The 17,942-nt window shown below is 54.8% G+C and overlaps 3 protein-coding genes across 3 annotated transcripts; 2 read left to right on the top strand and 1 right to left on the bottom strand.

The window, feature by feature from the left end:
* Positions 1-364: 364 nt before the first annotated feature.
* On the top strand, positions 365-6,778 carry MRS44_005871 (uncharacterized protein; the record flags this gene model as incomplete). Its single annotated transcript, XM_046274729.2, has 5 exons — positions 365-1,525; positions 2,057-2,288; positions 2,453-4,638; positions 4,684-5,813; positions 5,863-6,778. 5 exons carry the CDS (start codon positions 365-367, stop codon positions 6,776-6,778), a joined length of 5,625 nt encoding a protein of 1,874 aa, XP_046140554.2.
* A 663-nt stretch (positions 6,779-7,441) lies between these two features.
* On the top strand, positions 7,442-10,123 carry MRS44_005870 (uncharacterized protein; the record flags this gene model as incomplete). Its single annotated transcript, XM_046274730.2, has 1 exon — positions 7,442-10,123. One exon carries the CDS (start codon positions 7,442-7,444, stop codon positions 10,121-10,123), a length of 2,682 nt encoding a protein of 893 aa, XP_046140555.2.
* An 876-nt stretch (positions 10,124-10,999) lies between these two features.
* Positions 11,000-16,818, bottom strand: MRS44_005869 (uncharacterized protein; the record flags this gene model as incomplete). The annotated part of the gene is made up of 6 exons (XM_065621559.1): positions 11,000-11,196; positions 11,246-11,395; positions 11,451-11,883; positions 11,952-16,279; positions 16,342-16,445; positions 16,502-16,818. The coding sequence occupies 6 exons, from the start codon at positions 16,816-16,818 to the stop codon at positions 11,000-11,002; spliced, it is 5,529 nt and encodes a 1,842-aa protein (XP_065477631.1).
* Between the last annotated feature and the right edge of the window lie 1,124 nt (positions 16,819-17,942).

Raw genomic sequence — 17,942 nt, 5'->3', positions numbered from 1 at the left:
AATGTCTGGTGCTTGTCAAAGTGATTGACTTTCATCTTGACAGTTCGTGTTTTCGTTTGTTAGACCCGAGACTAATTTTAGGTCCTTCACCAGCTCGATGATTCACGTGGTCTTGTCTTCCCTTGTTATTCACTTCTCAACTCGCTTTAAGCGAAGATAGACAAGGTTGTTAGACAAACCGACAACTCACAACCAATACGAAGATCTCGCAATTGCATGCCTGACTCAGCAGCGACACAATCCAGGCTCATCACCTGATATCAGCAGATACAAGGCGTCATGGACGTCAAAGTGAGGGCTTTAAGAGTCCACAAACACCATAGGTAGAGACCTTACCTCTTCCAAATCAGCAGCGCAAACCGCAATGTCTACTTCAACTTCGTCTGGCAGAGCTCGTCTTCGTGATGTCTTGCCTCAACTTCAGCTAGGCAAGTGGCCAACGGGCGAACTCAACTCCATCACCGATGTCCCCGGTGTGCTCGTTCATACTCAGTCCATCAGACCCGACGCGGACGTCAACACGGGTGTCACGACTATTCTTCCTCGTCCCGACTGGTTCAAGTACTCGTCACATGCCGGAATCTTCAGGTTCAACGGCTGTGGTGAACTGACAGGCTCCCACTGGATCGAGGAAACGGGGTTACTCACCTCGCCCATCGTCCTCACCACCACATCCGCCATCGGCGATGGCCACCGCGGCATCCTGGAATATGCATTCCGTTACCACGCCAATGATGAAGGCGAGATGGGCCTGTTCATATTTCCAGTCGTCACAGAGACGTTTGATGGTTTTCTGAGCGACCAGAGCCGTTTCGCAGTGACACCGGAGCACATTGTGACCGGGATTCTGAATGCGGGCTCTGAGCGGGTTCCAGAGGGAAACACAGGCGGTGGCACCGGAATGATCTGTCACCGGTTCAAGGGCGGCACAGGGTCAAGCAGTCGAGTCGTGCAGGGATTTGACGCAGCCGGGGATCCCAAGGCATATACTGTAGGCGTGCTTGTCCAGGCCAACTATGGCTCACAGGAGAATCTGCACATTGGGGGAGTTCCAATCGGTCGAATCATCAAGTCAAAAAAGGCATCTGGCGCGGTGTTACCCGAAGATACCACGGCAAAGGAGGCTCGAAAAGACGGCAGTATCATCGTCGTCATCGCGACGGACGTCCCTCTGCTTCCCATCCAGCTCCAGCGTGTGGCCAAACGGGCCACTGTCGGGCTCGCTAAGGTGGGTGGCTATGGCAACAACACATCGGGCGACATATTCCTGGCATTTTCAACCGCATCCAAGATACCATTCCAGGAGTTGTCCATGGCACCTGGAACATCACTCACCAAGGACCCGTACCGACCTAGACCTAGAGCTATAGAAATGCTCGATGACGACTCGATCAACGGGGTTTTTGAGGCTGCAGCAGACGCCACAGAGGAAGCCATCTACAATGCACTGTGCATGGCAGAGTCGACGACGGGGTTCAAAGGGAGGACTGTGGAAGCTTTGGACCTTGATATGGTCAAGGACATTGTAGGGAGACGTCTTGATGTGTTGTAAAGGGCCGCCAAGCTGAATCAGAGCTCTCCACAGGGTTGCAAACTTTAGACATTGAAAGAAACTCGACAATTTCATCTGCATGAGACATAAATCCCAGTAATAGGTTCCTGTCGGATGACTGCAGGTTCAAAGAATCACGCAGCGCAACCTATCCAAGATGGAAGACAAACATAACTAAAGACACACGTGTTAGCGGAGCCTGACCTCATTCTGTGGCTTGCCATAGGCCGACAGCCACAGCAGCCTTCCAAGATCCGGAGCTGCAGTGGAGCAACAAAGGCAGGTACAGCCCAAAGCTCCAGTGCCCAGCGCCCAGGCCAAGGCAGGTGCCCACCCGAAACCTCCACATCGAAATAGGGAACCTCCAGCCACATTACCTACATTGACCTCGCCTCGACGACCAAGTTGTCCTCGAAACGAATCCACGTCACCGAGCGCCGAGAAGCGTCACCTCATCACGTCGACAACTGCGCCGTCGCCCTGCGCGCTTACCTGTTCGAATAGCCCGCTTCTTGTCGCGGGAACCGCTCGTTTCCTCCCCTGCCCGACCGAACATGCTTCCGCGCTCACCATTCGTCGCCCCTGCGTGATCCCGTTCCTCGCCGTTTGCTCATGGACCGCGCAAATGGGGGCGGCCCCGGCGCGGCTGCGGCTGCTAGTAGGGCAGAGCGCTTTGAGGATGAGAAGCGCCGCATCATAGAAAGCTGCTTCAGCAAGAAGGATGTGGACGGCTCCCGTAAGTCTTGTGGTTGTTGTCCGCCAAGCTTAGCTCTCAACTCCATAATCTCCGCGTCTGGTCCGCGAGTCCATCAACTTTTGGCCGTGGGGCTGTCGCCAGGAGACAGAGATCAAGAAAACACATGATGGCGAGTGTATCATTCGACTGACGAGCTTCGCTAGTTCATGAGACGTATATCACCCACATTCGAATCACCGAATTCTCCTCCTACCCAACGACCCCTCCTCCGCCCCAGGCCCGGACACCTGATGTCCAGAAGCCTCGAATCATTATCGTAGCCGTTCGCAAGTCCGGCCGAGTCCGCATGCACAAGTCCAAAGAGAATGCCAACGGTTCTTTTTCTATCGGCAAGACATGGAATCTCGACGACTTGTCACGCATCGAGTCCTACACCGGGCCCGAAGCCAACGCCAACCATCGCGACTGGGCCGGCGACACTGGGTTCCAGGTCACCCTCGGCAAGCCTTACTTCTGGCAGGCCCAGACAGATAAGGAAAAGAAGTTCTTTATTGCCAGTCTCATCAAGATCTACGGAAAATACACTGGCGGCAGGACTCCAGAGCTTTTCGGGTTCGAGCAGAGAGAGTATGAGCAAGTAATGGGAGCTACGAGACGACCGCCTGGCCCCGCAAGACCTTCTCTGCCACAACAGCCGTCGCAGCCGCCATCACAGCCTGAACAACTGCCGAGCCAACCTATAAACAGTTCACCAGCTCAGCGACCTTCGCTTCCGGGACATCCAGCCGCGGCCGCCCAAGAGATCCCGCGTTTCAGGACGCCGCCAGTTCGTCCACCTCCAAACATCACCAACTCGCCCGTTGGAAGTTTTGATTCGAGCGCTTCGAGGGGGGGCCCGCCGCCTCCTCGATGGATGGCTCATGGAAACAAGAGTCAGGACTCGGTTGCCAATTCTTTGGCCGCCAGAAGCGATGATGCTTCTAGCTTACCACCACGCTCTCGCAATGGTATGACAGGGCCGGGGGCTTATGGGAGGTTTGGGGAACCTCCGGATGCACGAACGCCGACAAACCTTACACCTCCGCAACCACCAACCTCTCAATCCTCACCTTCGCCAAAACCGCAGCCACCTATGCAACCCCATCAACCTGTTCCCTCACCTCTCCAACTTGATAGGCCGCCTCCGGAAAGAAGAAGACCCCCTATGGATCCCACTCGACCGCTTGACCGAGACCTGGTACCTCCGCCTTTGATTAGCCCTGGGAAAAAGGAGCCAATGGCACCTCCACCACGTAGCAGCGAACGGACTTTGCCAAGAAAGGATACTTCGAGTATGAAGTCGGCGAATAGCTCCCTTACCGGAAGTCTTCAGGATCGAGAGATTCCGACGTCCGCAGGACGGATGGCGGAATTGCCAAGGCATGAACAGACATCAGCACCTCCAGTACCCCCAGCTCTCAGACCAGGTTCTTCGAATTCGGCAGCGAGTGCCGCCCCTTCGCCGGCGCCGGCCTTCCAAACTGCCCCTAATTCGCCCCCTGAGCCTCCCGTCTCGGCCCCAGATGATCTTCCTATCTCACCACCTCGCAAAGAACCCAGCCCATCAGCAGGTGACTCAGACGAGTCGAGACCTGGTCTGGGCCCTATGATCAGGGTGAAGAAGTCAAGAAATGAGATCGCAGGTGCTCTATGGAAGGCTGCCGCTACTGCATCTGCGGCAACTGCCTTTAAGCCTCGACCTGGTGGTGCGGGAGAGCGTCTGCGTCAAGCTCAAGCCAAGGGTGATGAAGGACCCGACGGTATCACGGGCGTTGTTCCTGCGCCGCCTCGCCCGCCTTCCAGGGAGAAGGAAACGACCCCCGAGCAACCCTACGAGCAGGCGAAACCTACAGAAGAACCCAAGGTGCTAGAACAACCCAAGTCTACAGAGCGCCCCAAGTCTGCAGATCGTAGCTCTCTGGTTCCTGAAGTTAAAATCAGTCTTCCTAGCAGCAGGCCATCGAGTTCGCATGGGCCGCCCCAAGAAGCCAAGAAGTCAAAGGAACCTGAGAAGAAGGAGCCTCGCCGGTCTATTGCTGCAGGCAATGACGTGAAGTACCTCCAAACACTCGGTGTCAACCCGTCAATCTTGGATGAGAGGAGTGAAGAATTTTCTCAGTGGCTGGATTACTTCGGATGGATTCCTGGGGAGCAGATGCGAACACGCAACGTCGAAGAGATGAAGGCTGATCTCGAGCGTGAACTCAACAAGGCGCAGGCCGGAGGTTGGCTTGCTCGCTTCCGTGAGGAAGATGAGCGCGTCGATGCGATCAAGTTGGGACTTGATGTTGCTATGGCTGAGTGTGAGGAGCTAGACAACTTGCTCACACTCTATTCCGTTGAACTTTCGGTAAGTTGTTAAGTAAACTTGTATGGCAGTTCTAACAAGCAATAGACCTTGTCGGAGGATATTGCATATATTGAGGCCCAGGGCCAGGGTCTTCAGGTGCAGACAGCAAACCAGAAGTTACTCAAGAAGGAGCTCGAGTCTCTGCTTGAGACATGCGCCATCACATCGAACGAACTTGAAGTACTCCGAATGGCACCTTTGGACAATCTGCGCGGCTTGGAAGACGTTGAAAAGTCTCTGGTCGTCCTTTACAAGGCTATGATCAAGATCGATCCCACTCGCAGCGGTGGTGACAAGGTGGATGTGACGGGAGAATCAGACCAAGCCCATGGCCTCAACCCCGACTTCAAGCAAATGCGCATCGTCCAAGAGAAGAAGCAGATCTACGACCAGGAGAGTGCATCGTTTATGCGCAGATTCGTCGACTTCATGTCACGGCAGTTTGACGAGGCCTTTACAGAAACCAAGCTTGCCATGGAAGGGGCCTTGTCCCGCAAGGTGGACTCTACGCACCATGACCTCGGCCGAGACGTCCTGTGGAAGTACAGCCCACTGATGCTATATGCCCGCGACATGGACACGGAGCAATGGAACCGTCTCATCCAAATTTACCAGGATAAGAGTCAGCCTGTGTATCGGGTCGAGTTCCAGGCTGTGGTTGCGGTGTGGCGTAAGAATGCCAGGAAGTTGACGGGTGATGAGGCCGAATTGCTCTTCACGACTCCCGTCGAGAAGCATCAGGAGGGAGGTGTGGCTACCACTGCCAGAAAGTTGACAGTGAAGCGTAGTCAAACACTTGCTCGTGCCCTTCGATCACAGCGAGAGGATGGCGGCAGCAAGCAAAAGGCAGAGAAGAGAGGAGGTGCTGAGGGCAGGGACTTGCCATACGAAGTTTTTGCGGGCGTTCTCGATGACCTGCTTCCTCTCATGCAGATGGAGCAGAACTTCATCATCGACTTCTTCCACGCCACAACGCTCGAACAGATCGACTTCCCAGACTCTGTTGCTGCTAGGGCACCTCGAGACCGACGAGGTGGCGACCTGAGACGGCCTCGCCTCATGGAGCCAGACCGAGAGTTGGCCAAGCGCATCTTGCGCTCAATGGAGGTTGTGTTTGCATTCCTTGAGTCAGAGCTGCTTCGGCTCATGGAATGGGTGGTTGGACAGGATCCTCTGTAAGTTGAATGTGGTCATTTTTCTTGTCGATATGCTAATGATTACCAGACAAGGAATTGGAGTCCTGGCCACTCTAGAGAAGAAGATGGCCGAGATTAGCCAGTCTAACCAAGAGTACCTTAACACTCTGCTGCAGAAGCTCCACGGGCATCTGGAAGTGCGGTTTAAGAAATTTGTCGATGAGCAGATTCGAGCTATCGAGGAGACCAAGGTCAAGATCAGCAAGCGAAAGGGCGTCATCTCATTCATCCGCGTCTTCCCTGCCTTCTCAGCTGCCGTCGAGAACATGCTTGCTGGAGTGGATGCCAACCTTGCATCTCGAAGCACCATTGACCGCGAGTATGACCGACTACTCAAGACAATGTTTGACTCGCTCATGGTCATTGCCCGAGAGAACCCCGGAGTTAGTGTGACGAGCGGCTCTGCAGATCCCGAGGACAAGGAGGCTCTTAACTTCCACATCCTCCTGATTGAGAACATGAACCACTTCACGGAAGAGACGGACACTCGGGGATTGGATGTGCTTGAGGAGTGGAAGGACCAGGCGAACGCAACGTACGACGAGCACATGAACCTCTATCTGAACGCGGTGATGCGACGACCGCTGGGCAAGGTACTGGAGCACCTCGAGAACATGGAGGCGCAGCTCCAGTCAGGAAAGTCGGCGTCAACAATCGCAGCGCAGCCATCCAACAGCAAGATGGTGTTCAACAAGGTGCTTGGCAACTACGACTCCAAGGAAGTGCGCAAGGGCATCGAAGCGCTGCGCAAGCGTGTGGAGAAGCACTTTGGCGACGCAGACGACCCGGCGCTGAGCCGAGGCTTGGTGGCCAAGGTGCTATCGGAGTGTGAAAGGTTCTATGAAAACGTGGAGAGGCGAATTGGTGATGTGACGACCAATGTGTATGGTGGCGACGTCCTTTTTGAGTGGCCCCGTGCCGATGTCAAGGCTGCTTTCCGATGAAGCTATTGATATAGGAGTCAAGTCTTCGGGTATCGAGGAGGGCGATGGAGGATATGATGGGATGAATCTGTACCAGTAACTGCTATACTACCAGTCAGCATGTTTGACCAGCCGTGGGAGGTGCATGAGGTGTGATGGTTCGTGCTATATAAGAAGATGCGTATGGCGAGGCGCCTGGAGGTTGGCCTTTTTAGTATATCTCGATATATCTATTTGCCACGGACTCTGTATTTTGACGAGACATCTTTGATCTGAGTGGAAGTCTAGATGAGTACTATCCTCGAGATAGTGGAAGCGACGTCATTGTCCAATTTGTTGGTGACAATGACACGCTAAGAATAGCTCTCAATTAAAATCGGACGCGTTCGCGGGGAGGTAGGTGGGAATGCGCAGACCCTGGCGCCTTCCTGCACTTTAAGACGCGTCGCGTCGCCGCGTTTCACGCCAAGGCCACGCCACTTTACGCCCTTTCCCTTTCCTTTGGCGCCGAAGCTCCACCCATCATCCATTGACCCTGGACGAACAATTCATTGATTGCTTGCCAGCGTTTAAGCCCTTTCAACTGCAAACGAACGACATGTCGAGTTTAGACTATTCTGAGTCTTGAACTAGAACGATCTAAACCTTTTCACAAACCCCGAGTCAGCCCGGATCGCCCCGACAATGCCGCCCAAGACCCGCTCAGGCGGCGTCCCCGCCCCGAGTCGAGTCTACCACTCGACGCCAGCACAGCAGCAGGCGCATTTTCCTGCCCGTCGGAAGGTCGTGCGGACGTACGGGAAGCAGAATCGCAAGAAGCAGGCTGAGACGAGCGCCAAGATGTTGAGGCAGCAGACCCTGACCCAGATCGACTTTGTGTCGTCGAGCTTTGACGAGCAGGATCCGATCGTGCTGAGCGATAGTGAGGATGATGAAAAGGACGATGATGGGGATGAGGAAAGGGAAGCGCCAGATTTGGATCAGGAAGAGCAGAGGAATGATGAGGATGAAGAGCCCGTGTCCACTGGGAGAAAGCGACGAGGAACCTCCAAGAAGGCTTCTGCCAAGAAGCAAAGAACGAAACGACGCCGGACGATGGGCGACGACGACGATGACGAGGATGAGGACGAGGAGAAACCCAAGGCCGCCAAGACGAAGACGAAGAGATCGAACCGACGAAAGACGACAGGGGATGTACCCAGCTCAAGCTATCACACGCAGACATTGACCCAGTTCATTGGTCGCAATGGTCAGGCCCAGTACATCAAGGACTCTGAAGACGAGGAAGAGGACGATGGGTTTCAGCAGTGGCTTGGCGATCCCACAAGCCCAAGCCCACGGCGGGTTCAGCGCCTCAAGTCTGTTACCCCCATAAAGAGAAAACGCCCTGGTTCTGCCTCCAAGGCCCGGCAGCAGCCAGAGGAACCGATCGCCACCCGTGAGGACTCCATAGTCCCGCAGACACCAAGGAAGCGCGCCAAGTCAGCGGAGATTCCTTCATCGAGCCAGCTCTCTGCACCGCCAAGCATATCGTCCATGGCTAGCCTCATGATGGATCGCTACGGCGCCCCTGATCAGGTGGATGTCACCCCAGTCAAAGGAAAGGGGTCTTCGCCGGCTGTCACATCACCGCTTAAGGAGTTTACTGGAAAGCCGCGTGTTGCAACTACCCCTCGACGTCACGAGCGCATCATCCAGGACTCTTATGCCACTGAGAGCTGGGGCTCGCTTGCTCGTACTCCTCTCCGGGAACTGCCCGTTGACTCACCCAACAAGACTCCAAAAGGGGTCATTGAGCCGCTCGAGTCCTCCTCGGTCTTGAGTGAGATGGAGACACCCACAAAGCCTAGGCGCAGAGGTGAGAGCACCGAGCTGGGTGGAAGCCAGAGAAGAGACAGGGACGGCAGCCCCACGCCCAGAAGGAAAATGAAGCTGGTATCTCCAGGCCAAGGGAAGAAAAGGGTCCTTCTCGAGATTCCCGACTCGGAAGATGAGGATGACGACGACTTTGGGGAGAACGACGAGAACTTTGACGGTGGTGACGAAAACGACGAAAACACTTTCGTTGCTGGACCTGAAACTCAGTTTGTCATGAACGAGATTGCCTCATCTGAGGAAGCATTGTCCAGGACACCGACTCAAGCAGATCCCTCTGGTAGTGGAATCCAACGAAGGGTCCTTGGTGAGGTCTCAACTGGGGAATCGTCAAGTTCACGACTTGAATCTTTAACATCATCACCACCACTTCCACCTCTCAGCTCACGACCAACCACACTTCCTGCCCTCTCACCAACACCCAAAGCTTCGCGTCGCCCAGCGAAGCGTCTCCGAAAACCTGTCCATCGTCCTGTCCCTCCGACTCAAACTCAACCCCTTGAGTCTCAGCGTGTGCCCCTCGCGACTCTACAGGCTCTCCCACCCGCTTCTGCTCGCACCGATGTCCTCCTCCCGCTCTCTCAAGATATGCTGGACGATGTCATCGAGGGATTCCGGGTTGCCCTTGTGCTCCCTTTCAAGATCCCTGCCCAAGTCGTCCGCTTCTGGCTGTATGATGGAGAGCTGCTCCGTTTCCTCGCCTGCGCAGAGCCTGGCCGTGTGACCGAGGGCCCAGCATGGCGTTATCACCTAACTCAGGTGTATGAGCTCAACAACCCCGTTGAAGGCGACGACATGCGCGAAGAAGGCTGGGTCGAGGGTGATATCGGTCGTTACATCTATATCCCGCCTGCTGTTGTCGGCCAGTTGCTCTGGAACCTCCGGCACGCTATCTTCGATGAGAACGACAACGGAGACGGCGCCACTCAGTCCCAGGCCCCGACACAAGACGATGACGAGAGTGGAAGAGTCGACCTCTTTGCCAACTCATCACAGGCCCAGTCAAGGGATAAGAACCCTGCGCCTACACCCAGCATGAGCGTCTCTCAGCAGGTTGAAGCTCAACTCAAGAGCGACATTGCCCACTCTACCCAGTTTCCTACCTCGGACGACATCCTCGTTCCCTCTACACCTGAGGAGGAAAACAGCAATAAGCAGGATGCGACTCCTCCAACTACCCACGTCCCGTCGTCTCCTGCAACTATCAAACCTCCTCCTCCACGAACCCCTTTTGCGGCATCCTCCTACCGTGCCTCCCGACCTCCTCTCAGCAGCACGGTTAAGCCATCGACTGTCCGCCCCTCCCAGGCGACGACCGTCTCACAGGCCTCGACCCCGGAGAAGAACTCGTCGGCGTCACTTCACCGTCCGGACCTACATTCGTCTAGCAGCATTTGGCTTCCCCTGAAGGCCTACTCGACGACGATGGCCCTTCTTCACCACCCCTGCGTTTACCACCTGGCTACGCTGCGGGCTCGTCGCAGCTTCTGACAAAGAGTCAGATGCTGCCTGATAGCCTTGTCCGCGACGACGCGAGAGTTCCTCCCGAGATTTGGGACTCTGATGAAGATGATGAGCGACTATAGTACTTGACAGAGAGATGGGAGGTTTACTGTCTGTCTCGTTGCAAGATTTGTGATTTTTGTATTGATGAGCATGGCGTATTATTGACGTCTAAACATGGATGAACCGCTAGCTTTGGCGTTGGGAGTATGTATCTATCTGATAGGCATCGAGGACTGGTTCCCTCAACATGGATTAACAGGGTTGGATTGGAATGGAAAGGAGAGGAATGGAATGGATTACAGTACCAAGATAATTATCATAAATGAATCAAATCGTGGCAAAAAGAGCCCAAGCTCACTCAATTTCAGATAAAGTCTATAACTACTGCTGCTTGATTGAGGCGTTACTTGTTCACAACCCATCTTCCCTTTTCCCCTATGAGCCTCTCTCCTATCCTCCAATCCATCCCAAAGATGAGAGGAAGACTTGTGAAATTCTGTCGTACCGTCTGTTCCCTCAGTTTCTCATCAAAATTCCCTGCGCCTGGATTCCACCTAAGCCATGAATGCAATATTTGTGTTGTTTCTGTGGGCACGCGGCAAACAAAACCCGCCCTTTCTATTTCCTTCCTTCATTCATTCATCCCAGCGCGCCATCGTCGAGATAGGTAATGCCGTGTCGTGACGGCATCAAGCGAGTATGAGAACTTTTCTTGCCAATTCGTCCAAAAAGGAATTACCGGTATCATTTGCTCTGTAATGCATGGGGCGTCCGTCCATTGACATGCCCCTGATCAGCTCCAACGCCGCGTCACCTTCCTCTGTATTACATCTTTCGCCCCTTCAGGACTGATAGACCACTTTAAGACAGATGGAACGCCCCTTGGCCTTCCTTGACTGCCGTGAAAAGCTGCTTCTTCATGATATCAATGGTGGAGTAGTCGGGGAGCTTCAAGTAGTTCACACACGTCATGACGCTGGGAAGGTAGTCATCAGACGTGTAAGGGTGCTCGCTGGGCTTGCACACCACCGTGAACATGGGTGTCAAAGACTTGAATCCTAAAAGAATATTAGATACGGCTCGAAAAGACGAACATGTCATGCTCACCTCCAATTGGAAGCTTGGGGCTTCCAGTTGTAAACTGCAAGAAATCGCGACGCTGTGCAGCATCAAAATCGCTCATGGTATGGAGCAAGTTCTTGACGCTCTTGCTGTCCATGTTGTAGCCGTGATCCGCCTTGATAGAGTCAAGGAGAGCTAGTGATACGTTAGCAACTGCTAAACAATTAACCTGTCGGGAAAGGAAACATACTCTCAAGAGACCAGTCTTCATCGACTCGGCCAAACAGAGTCACAAGCTCGTCTGGGGTAAAGGCGCTCAACGCCGAGTAAGGGAACACCTGCGAGAATCCGGTGCGGAAGGCATCAACCTGCCGGCGAACACCAGAGCCAAGAGTCATGTCAATGACCTTCTCGAGGTACGAGTCCACGTTGTCAATGGTGACTCGTTTTTGGGAGCCGTTGCTCTCCAGCTCGATGCTGGGATAGCCGGGCAAGGTAAAGTCAAGGCACAGGTCATCAATCTTGACCCCGTCAATGACAATGTTCTCTGTGTCAGCCACCTTCTGCGCCGCCGTTCGAGCAGGATCCTCGTCGATTTCCTTCTTGGCAAGGGCGAACCTCTTGATCGCCTTCAGTGAGCGCGCCAGACCGGGGTCAACGATCTTGACAGCTCCCAGTGATGGCTTCACTCCACTCAAAGTCGCGTCTCCGATCCGGAAGAAGATTGGGTTGAAGTGGAGATCAATGATACGAGAGAGTCGATCATGGATCGTGCAACAAACTTTCCAAGCATCTTGAACAAGTGCAGAATACGCTCCCCGTTGGGTGTTCCGGCTTCCTCGTCACTCTGAGGTCGTGGGAAAAGACCAGTAGCGCCAGAAACGAATTCGTCCGAGCCGTTCGAATCCATCTCGCGCCAGAGCTTAAGCTTCCTCTTCGAAAACTCCTTCGAGACCGTCGAGTAGAATTCAAGCGTGGGACCAAGACCCGTGCCCACCTCCTCAAAGTACTCAACCTCCAGGATGCTCTGAGAGGCACCGTATAGCTCCATCACCTTCAACGCAGATTCCAGGATCTTTTGGCGAGATATCCGAACCTTCTGTCGCTGAAGTCGGCCCAAGAACGGCCTCTCATTGTTCCGGTCTCGTCTGTTGTCCTCCCCTGACTGTGTATTCTGCCACCTGGTCATCGATCGAGCATATCCGAAAGATGTGGACTGGAGGAAGAGATGCCGAGTCTCGAATGGGAAGAGGAAGGGGGGTACAGTCGTGCCAGGTCTTCGGACCAACTGGGCAGACAGTTGCTGGCCACGATCAGGGGGCTCCTCTAGTTGGCGGTTGAGCTTAGCGGTGAGCTTGGTATTCACAAATTGAGAGAGCGGCTCAACGTTGAGGCCGATGATGCTGGTCTTGTGCTCGACTAGAACATCCTCGATGTTGGAATTGAGATCATGGAGGATGTTTAGTAGCCGAAGGATCGATGCTGTGGTTGGGTGCTTCGCAAGCGATGCAGGAATACCGTGCTCGTCCTCTCCATCAGCCTCAACATTGGACGTGAAGGAAAGGGTTTCAGCTGGGGGAGGTCCAGGCACGCGCTTAAACTTGATGGGGTGCACAGTCGACCAGATGCTTCGGCTAAGGTGCTCATCTGAGTTAGATGCCGAGGTGTGAACGGCCCGGTAGATGGTAGTCTCGTTGGGGATCAGCTTGCTATCGAGACTAAACTCGATATGCCAGTCCTGGGGTACAGACTGGAGAGCTGAGGAATAAGACAAGGGTCGTGACGACGCTGAAGGTGTTGGTGTACCATGGCCTCCGGAAGGCCCGCCGGCACGGCTAGGTGCACCGGATCCAGTGGGAGTTGCGATTCTCGTGCCATCCTCCTTGCGTGCCGTCACATGTCCACCAGTAGCAACCTCCATGTTGACAGCGGAGGTGTCATCCGGTGTCGATTCCTCCTCCATATCTTCTTCCAATTCGCCAACAATAGCATCCAGGGCACTGCTCTCACCAGCATCCTCATCGTCGGTCAGCTGCTTCTCATCAGCGCACTCTAGTGTGTCTTGCATTTCATCAGAGTCTGCTGGCGGTGGACGGGGAGGCGGAGGTGTACTTGTGGCGGGATGTCGTCGTGCAGATCGCCGAAGAACGCCCTTGTCCCGAGACGGTCCAGCAGATTGATCTGGGGTCGCGGGGGCAGGCTGAGACTTGAGCTTTCGCAGTGGCCGAGAGCTGGATGGGGTTGGGGCGGCGGGAGGTGGCGGAACAGGAGGTCCTCCGGAGAATGGGCTCGTTCGCTCCGCAGCGGCCAGACGGGCAGCAGCCGCGCTACTAAGCGGAAGGCCTGCACTACTAGCCATGGCGGCAAGCGCTCGAGCAACACCATCTCTGCGAGCGGAGCCACGGGGACGCTCAGTAAGACTAATCCGTGGGCGTAGGTAATCGTCGAGAGACTTGAAGGTCGCGATAGCGTGGATCGACACCATGATATTTCGGTACGGGCGAGGGATATCCGACTCCTCATCAGCAACAAGGCGGAGGCGAATCTGCTTTCCGAGCATCGAAGCCGGGCTGCTGTGGTTGCCATCAAAGGTGTTGTGGTGGACGGTGATGACTTCGAAATGCTCTGACCTACTGAGCAAATCCTGAAGCTTGTGGATCATGACACTGAAAGGTGTCGCCGGAGACTCAGCGGTTGCCGTCTTGGGCCTCGACTTGACAGTGTATGCCATGAAGACTTCAAGGAATGTCGACTGGGCTGAGCGGGCCAGCTCTTCATCAGGGTTGCTAAAGATTTCGAGCAGAACCCGAACGAGGCCGGATGCCAGAAGCTCCGCGCTAGTAACACTCTCCAAAACATCCGTGTCGAAGTAAGACGCAAGCTTCGTGAACAGCTCCTTTCCTTTGTCGGGCGTGACATTCGAAGAAGAGCGCTTGAGATAATAGGTTTCGAGTTCACCCGCCAACTCTGACAGTGCATCCAGGATCATCGTTGCCTTGGTCTTCATGGCCTGGCCGTGGCCTTCGGTCTCGTGGGTCTCCAGGAACTTCTTGGCCACTTCGCGGATGCGAGTCTTCATGGACCGCACATCGGACACAAAGCGATGGAGGGGAATTTCGAGGGACATAGTCGATCCCCGGGAGCTAACAGGGGACATATCGTCGTTATGAGCCTCGTCGTTCTCATTCTCGTGCTCTTCGTCTTCATCTTCATCCGACGACTCGCGTTCTTCATCGTCGTCTTCATCGTGGTCAGAGTCCTGGTCTGAGGAGTGGTCGTTTTCTCTCCGTTCCGCTGCCTGTTCACCCTCGCCATTCTGCTTGCCCGACTCCTCCGGATGTGTCTCGGCAGGTTCCTCCTCATTTGCGATCTTTGTGATTTCCAGGAAGACGCCTTCGCGGTAGAATTGGTAACGATAGATCTTGTCGAGTCGACTGAGTAGGAGTTCGGCTGCCTGAAGGCCCAACATCACAAGAGATGCGTGGTCCTGTTGCGACAAGATCGAAGCCAGGAAAGATGCATAGGGGACGGGAGTCAGTGCCTCAACCAAGATATTCTCATCGAGATTAGAGAGCATCTTTAGCTGTGCTGTCAGAACCTTTTGGCGAACGCTCAGGTTGACAGTGCTGGAAAAAGCATCGGTCAAGGTGGGGAAGATGATAAGGGCGAAGCGGCGAACTTCATCTTTGCAACTCTCTAAAAGCTCGATGCGCTTCTCGTTAGCAGTTCTTCGGTTTCTACCACCTCCGTCAATGGACTCGGTCGATGCCTGAAGCTCGACAAAATCACCGAAGGATGGATCAGCGTTCCTAGGCAGGTTAGGCAGAAGCTCGCAAATGACATTGAGTGTCTCAATAATCTGCTCTCGAGGTCGGTGAATCAGGGCCTGCATGATAACAACGCTGTCCAGCTTGGATGCCACATCCTCAGTTCCGCTTGGTGGTGACACTCCTGTGAGAATCTGATACAAAGTCTCAACCACATTGAGTTTGAAGAGTTCTGCAGAGAGACGAGGACTTGCTCTTGCGGTGAATGCCAGGACTCGCAGGAACTGGGTGTGGATGCTGGATCCAATCATGTTGGTCGTACCAGGGACGAGAAGACGCAGCACACCCCGGAGTAGATCCACGCTGACCAACTCCTCAAGCTTAGACGGATGATATTTAAAGCTCTCAACGATGCCTGAAACGCAGAGAGACGCTTGCTCCACAACACGCTGGTCGTTGCTATTGAGGACGTTGAGGAGTGTAGGCATGACATCGCGAACCACTGGAAAGGAATCCTCAGGGATATTACGGCAGCAGTTTGCCGCGGTGGTAACGGCGGTCCTCTGCGTTCCCGTTGCAAAGAAGTCGAGATATGATAAGCAGGCAGTTAGGCCACCCTCGCGGACGATGCTTGTGGGATATTCGACAGATATCTTCTCCAAGGTGCTGAGAGCTTGTTCAGCCAAGTCGATAAAGGAGATCTCGAGGAGCTTCTGGCATAGGACTGGGACGGCGTTCCCATAGACGACGTTCGCCACGCTGGCAGGCAAAGCCTCCATTAGGTTTGCCAGACAGCGGCACGCCAGAAGCATGATCTCAGGGCTGTCTTCCTTGTTCATCAAGGTTACCAATTCCTTGACAAAAGCATCGGGAGAGAAGTGGCCCGAAAGATTATCCTCATTGGAAACCAAAAGGATCTCTGACAGCTCTTGAAGAGCTATCAGTTGGACTGAAAGGTCGTCCGACCGAAGGCTGCTGAGCAATTCCCGTAACCTATGGCTGAGGCCCGACATCATCCCAGTCAGTGCTCGCAGAGTGCTCGAAAGAGAACCTGGAGGTCCGCTAAATCCGCCAAAAGGATCTTCATCCTCATCGTCGTCGTCATCGTATCTTCGTGTCTCATCCTCGTCTTCGTCATCCTCGTTGTCTTCACTATCGTCATCGTCATGGTGATCGATCGGAGGGGGCGGTGGGGGCGGCGGCCCAGGGTCCCTATTCTCGTCGGTTCCCGTCATGACCGTATCCTGATCAGCGGCATTGTCGAGATTTCGCTTTGACCTCCGCGTCGAGAGAGTCGCGCCGGATGCTGGCTCTATATAATGGTAAGTTCCTAAACCTAAAAATAGCCACCAAATCTTCTCGGGCGATGCAAACCTTGCGAGGTGCCTGTTGGCTTCTTGGATCGACTCGACTTTCGACTAGACGAGCCGGACGGGATAGAAGGTTCGGTGGGATTCGCAGGACCAGAACGCTCGTTGCTGGAGAAAAGTTAGATTTTATGCTCCGTATACTGCCTAATGCTGCCCAGACTCACTCTGGACTATCCATATCTGCAGTTGTCTTCCCCCTTCTCCGACTCCTGGATGGGGGTGGGTGATTGTTGGTGGTGGCGGGGGAAGAAACGGCTTCGGGGATCTTCTGTCTCTTGGACCGTCGACCTGAAGACCCAGATGGCAAAGGTGGGCTCTTGTCAGTAGTAGGCCCTTTTCGCTTTCGAGAGGATGGGGTGGCAGTTAGTATGGTCGGAACGTCAGCAGCGGCAGCTGTGGCAGCAGCAGGAGCAGAAGCAGAGGATTGGGCTGCCTGGCTCGCTGCTTGACGGGCCGAAGATCTGGTGATTCTAGAAGACATGATTGGCATGAGCTTTGTACTGACGATGCATCTGGAAGAAAACGCAAATATGGAGAAAGTGTGTGAGTCGATGAACGTTGCACGAAAAAGGTGGAGGGAAGCGAAGGAAGGAGGAGAAGCACGAGCACGAGCCGTCCCCGCAGAACAACCGTTTTCAGTGATGGCGATTCGGTTCTGCAGCTGCCTCTCTCAGCCTGGGCCAAGGATTGGAGATTATTGTCGGCTTGGGAGGGACCAGCAACCCGATCACGGCGGCAGGATGATAAATCAGGCTAGCAGGCGAGAGGTAGACTCGAGCTGGGCAGGTCGTCCGGGGGGGGTTGAAGACGGCGACCGGCTACAGGCCCGCGGCGTGCGTGCGTGCGTGCAAACTGCGGTGGTGAACGTCTTGTGCGTGCCTTGTGCGTGCGTGAATCAGCGAGCTACTGGGCGGACACGGGTCCGACGACGGCATCCCTCTGGGTCGGCGCAGGTGGGTGACGACGGAGCCCCGTCTCGACTATCCGGCACAGGCGACGCAAGGAGTGGGAGGAGGCGGCGGCGTGCGGCTGATGGCGGTTGTGCGAGCTTTGCTTTGCCGGGGGATGAATGGCTGGCTGGTTGGCTGGCTGGAAGGCAGGCAGGCAGGCAGAGAGTGGTGAATGGTGAAGCGGCGCTGGGGGATGAGGATGGAAGACGGAAGAAGAATAAAGGGCTGGCCCTACCTCTGGGGACCTAGAGACGCGGCAGCGGTGGAGGAGAGTTTGGCAGTTGAGGTCGATGAGGTCGAGGGAAGTCGCACTTCGTTGTCACCTGCCGATTTTCGTTCTGCCATGCCCAGACGACCTACGCCATCAGGAAGGCAGCGGGCAGGCGCGGGCGCGGCGGGGTGGTCGTGGTCGTGGTTTCTCTCCGGTGTTGAGAGGGCGATGGGGTCGGGATGACGAGAGCGGGCGAAGAGATAGCGATATCCGTCAACTTACGGCGCGCAGAGATGGGCAGATGGCTTGTTAGCAAGTAGGTAGAGGCAAGCCTAGAAAGTCCGAGGGAGCAGGACAGAGTCTCGGTCAACGAGAGCGAGGGTTGTGAGAAGAGGGAAGGAGGCGGAAGTTTAGGAGGGAGGATTATTTTTGGGTTAATGGCAT

Source organism: Fusarium solani (genome assembly GCF_023522795.1).
Source record: "Fusarium solani strain SB1 chromosome Unknown bctg00000003_1, whole genome shotgun sequence".
NCBI lineage: Eukaryota > Fungi > Ascomycota > Sordariomycetes > Hypocreales > Nectriaceae > Fusarium > Fusarium solani.
This window is presented reverse-complemented; position numbering and strand designations above follow the sequence as displayed.